A 4,267-nucleotide genomic window follows, 5' to 3' on the forward strand; every position below is an offset into this window, starting at 1 on the left:
CCCCATGAAGCCTTAAAATGAAGTAGAAAATTAAAAACTTAAAAGAAAATTTGAAAAATTAAACACAGCATGCAGACACTGGTGAGCAGTGCGTGCGTGTGTGTGTGTGTGTGTGTGTGTGTGTGTGTGTGTGTGTGTGTGTGTGTGTGTGTGTGTGTGTGTCAAGGAAATGTGTGTGCTGCCCGCGCTGGTTAGGAGAAGGAAAAAATGGGATCAAATTCCTTCACTCTGGCGTCACATGTTGCCAGCCAATCGGATTAGGGCTTTCCTCAGAACCTTAAAGCGCTATAAAGCCCGCATGCAAAACGTTTTCAGTTCAAAGCACTCAAGCTTCTTGGGGATTGTACTCGGGAACGAGAAGGGAGCTCTTTACCGTTTCATTCTGCACAGCTGAACACAGAGTCGTACCTGCTGGCGTGTTTTGGGTTGTTTCGTGTTTTTTTCGTCCTTGCAAGTGCGGATCCGTTAGCAGAAACCAGACTTATCCTGGAGAACTCGTGCGTAAAAGCGCCTCATCTCCAGATCGGCTTTTACGCACGGTACACGGGAGAGAATTTGAGAATCTTCCCCGTTTTTTTACCTGTTTTTTTGCTGAAAGGTTTTGCTCAAGGGCATCCTGGCAAGGTGAAGTGAAGTCAGAGGCTTTTCCCCTCCTCTCTTTCAAAAAAGCAGAATTAACTCCACGATTTCACGCGTAAATTGGCACCAAACAGTTTTTCGTATGAATCTCCTCGACCCCTACCTGAAGATGACGGAGGAACAAGACAAGTGTCTCTCTGACGCCCCGAGCCCGAGCATGTCCGAGGACTCTGCGGGCTCCCCGTGCCCGTCTGGCTCGGGCTCCGACACCGAGAACACCCGGCCGTCGGAGAACGGGCTGCTCAGAGCGGACGGATCTCTGGGCGACTTCAAGAAGGACGAGGAAGACAAGTTTCCCGCTTGCATCCGCGAAGCCGTGTCCCAGGTGCTCAAGGGTTACGACTGGACCCTCGTGCCCATGCCGGTGCGCGTTAACGGATCTACCAAGAATAAGCCCCACGTTAAGAGACCAATGAACGCGTTCATGGTGTGGGCTCAGGCTGCTCGGAGGAAGCTGGCGGATCAGTACCCGCACCTTCACAACGCGGAGCTCAGCAAGACACTCGGAAAACTCTGGAGGTAAGTGTGGATGCGCTGTAAATAGTTCGGCACTTTTTACGTAACGATTAGCATGCACTGTCTGATTTTTTGTTAATATATAAATGTAGAATTTCATTTTTCCCCCACAGTTAGCTCCTTTTTGTTTATGAATTACAGCAGAAACTGACTGGTTTAATAATTGGTCATTTGTACGCACAGACTTCTCAATGAAGGAGAGAAGCGGCCGTTCGTGGAGGAAGCTGAGCGTCTCCGGGTGCAGCACAAGAAGGATCACCCGGACTACAAATACCAGCCCCGAAGGAGGAAGTCTGTAAAGAACGGGCAGAGCGAGGGCGAGGACGGCAGCGAGCAGACGCACATTTCCCCAAACGCCATCTTCAAAGCTCTCCAGCAGGCAGACTCCCCTGCATCCAGCATGGGAGAGGTGCATTCTCCTGGAGAGCACTCAGGTGAGGACCTCCTGCCATCATTTCAGATTGTATAAGATAAATATTGACTTTCAGTCCAACTGGAATGCTTAAACAGTCCAAAACCTGTTCTTAACTTTAAAGCAAAATCTAACCTGTGTCATTTTGTGCCCTCCAGGCTCCCAGGGTCCCCCTACCCCTCCCACTACCCCAAAGACTGATGTCAGCTCAGGCAAGGTCGATCTAAAACGCGAAGTAGGCCTCCGCTCCCTGCCTGATGGTCCCGGTGGGCGACAGCTCAACATTGACTTCCGTGACGTGGACATCGGCGAGCTGAGCAGCGATGTCATCTCCCATATTGAGACCTTCGATGTCAACGAGTTTGACCAGTACCTCCCTCCCAATGGCCACCCGGGGTCCACCAACGCAGCGCCAGTAAGTTACACTGGCAGCTACAGCATCAGCAGCGGCGGCGCTCCAGTCAGCCCCCAGTCAGGAGGCACCTGGATGGCTAAAAGCCCGAACCAGCAGGGACAACAGCAGCAGCAGCACACCCTGACCACCCTGGGGAGCAGTGGGGCTTCAGATGGCGCTCAGACCCAGCACAGGACCCAGATCAAGACAGAGCAGCTGAGCCCGAGCCACTACAGCGAGCAGCAGGGCTCCCCACAGCACGTCAGCCCCTACAGCCCCTTCAACCTGCAGCACTACAGCCCCTCCTCTTCCTACCCGGCCATCTCCAGGGCACAGCAGCAGCAGTACGACTACCCTGACCACCAGGGGGGAGGCACTACAACTGCCTCCTCCTACTACAGCCACGCGGGGGCGGGGCAGAGCTCGGGGCTGTACTCAACTTTCAGCTACATGAGCAGCCCAAACCAGAGGCCCATGTACACGCCCATAGCCGACAACACAGGGGTGCCCTCCATCCCGCAGAACAGCCCGCAGCACTGGGATCCAGCGCCGGTTTACACCCAGCTCACCAGACCCTGAGACACTTACAATGCAACACTTTACTCTGGGGGGGAGGGAGGGTGGTTCCCCCGTCAATCAGACACTTGAACTCAGAAAAAAAAAGAAAAAAGAGAGAGAAAGGAGAGCTGGACTTGTGATTGGCTCACGTAGTGCCTTGCTATTATAGAAGCTATATATTATATTTTTAGAGAGATGGAAGACTTTAAGAAAATCCTCTGTGAGGACTTACTGATTGTCAATATTTCTGTAGGTACTGTTTATGTTTCCATAATTTTTCTTTCTTTTCTTTTTTTTTTTAATATTCTGGCAGTTTGTAACCCATGGGGACATGGGGGTGGGGTGGGCAGAGGGTTAGGATAATTATTTGTACCTGTAGATATAAAATAAAATAAAAAAACAGCTTTATTTTTTTTTTAACCAGTTCGGCAACTAACCACTGGCAGTAGTGCAGATTCTGGTTCTCTGTCAGGTTTCTGTTACTTTTTGTTGTTGTCGTCGTCGCCGCTTACTCTTTTTGCGTGCCATTCAGCGAGTACGGTTTGTATTTTATGCTGTTGGAGTCCTGTTGTTGTCTGTTAGGCAATACAAGAACAAAGAGAGAGACTTTGCCTCTCAGTGCCGCGCTGTCTCGATGGCAGGGAGGGAGACCGCGGCCCCTTCCACCACCCGTGCCTTGGATTTAACATTTTCCCCCCGATGTTTTGAACTTTTTGTGTGTCTGCGCTCAATGGCTGCAGCTGAGATTACGCTTAACTGTCCAACAGTGTGTGCTTGACAGTCACAGGAAGTCACCTTTGACCCCTCCCCCCTGCGGTCTCCCCACTCCCACAGGCTGGTGTCCAGTATGCACCCCCAAACTTTACCCTCCAGGTCAAATCCAGTTTTATTTATTTATTAACTTTATTTCAAAGTAATTATTTTACATGCTATTCTTATTACTAATGAATTGCCCTCTTTGCAATGTAGACAACATATAACCCCCCCTCTTTTTCTTTTTTCTTTTTGTTTTCCCAACCCAGGAGGTACGTAGACAAAATGGTACATGCTGTAGTCCTCTTTTTCTGGTTTATTTATCTTATCTAAATGTTTTAAGTATGTGTTTGCCTTTGTTTCGTGGGTTTGGAGGGGGGACTATCTAACAAAATGATTTTTATGTTATTTGTGAATTTTTCTTTGCGTCAGACTTCAAGATATGGCTGGAAGAACTGGAAAATAGCATCTCTCACAGTTCTCTTTTTGTTCATGCATTCACCAGAGGGGAACATACATCCTTTCTGCTCTGCAAGCTCCATTTCCTTTTCTCTGAGTATCAAAGAACTGATGATTCCAGTAATCGTTTACCCCCCTTCCTGCAATCTTACCATGTATTTGTACTGTCTTTAAAGACACTTTTGTATATGTATTTGCAATAAAAAAGAAAATGCTATTAAAAAAAAGAGTTTGTCATTTATGACTCAGCATACAACTGCAATACCACAGTGCTGACTAACATATGACACCAATGTTGTTGATGATACTGGTGCAGTGAAAGGGTTAAACAAAGAGTGCCAAGAAGCAGCGTTAGTGTTTGTTTTCCCAGAAGCCCTGCGCTTTTTTTCCTACCCTCTTCCTCCTTCTCCTCCTGTCAGCTGGTGACAGCAGGGGGTTGTGAACCTTCTAGAAGGGAAGGGGTCTGGAGGTGGGCGTTCGATGTGGTAACATGTAGTGTGGTAAAACTAATAAAGGTTTATCAAATTGATTCCAAA

At 48.5% G+C, this 4,267-nt stretch overlaps 1 protein-coding gene across 1 annotated transcript; it reads left to right on the forward strand.

Annotated features, from left to right (window-relative positions):
* Window positions 1–332: 332 nt before the first annotated feature.
* LOC146568021 (transcription factor Sox-9-B-like) lies at window positions 333–3,958 on the forward strand. The gene is made up of 3 exons (XM_085283774.1): window positions 333–1,158; window positions 1,339–1,589; window positions 1,726–3,958. The coding sequence occupies exons 1-3, from the start codon at window positions 722–724 to the stop codon at window positions 2,538–2,540; spliced, it is 1,503 nt and encodes a 500-aa protein (XP_085139900.1). The 5' UTR covers window positions 333–721; the 3' UTR covers window positions 2,541–3,958.
* The last annotated feature ends 309 nt before the right edge of the window (window positions 3,959–4,267 follow it).

The sequence above is a fragment of the Mchenga conophoros genome, linkage group LG8 (assembly GCF_057382185.1).
Source record: "Mchenga conophoros isolate Kocher_MC1m ecotype Shallow Benthic linkage group LG8, M_conophoros_male_GT1.1, whole genome shotgun sequence".
NCBI classification, from domain to species: domain Eukaryota; kingdom Metazoa; phylum Chordata; class Actinopteri; order Cichliformes; family Cichlidae; genus Mchenga; species Mchenga conophoros.

Bases quoted from the DNA above. Each gene is read 5' to 3' on its own strand.
- LOC146568021 (XM_085283774.1), top strand. From the start codon at position 722: ATGAATCTCCTCGACCCCTACCTGAAGATGACGGAGGAACAAGACAAG. The intron at 1,159-1,338 runs GTAAGTGTGGAT...TTGTACGCACAG, and splicing joins ACACTCGGAAAACTCTGGAG to ACTTCTCAATGAAGGAGAGA. The intron at 1,590-1,725 runs GTGAGGACCTCC...TGTGCCCTCCAG, and splicing joins TTCTCCTGGAGAGCACTCAG to GCTCCCAGGGTCCCCCTACC.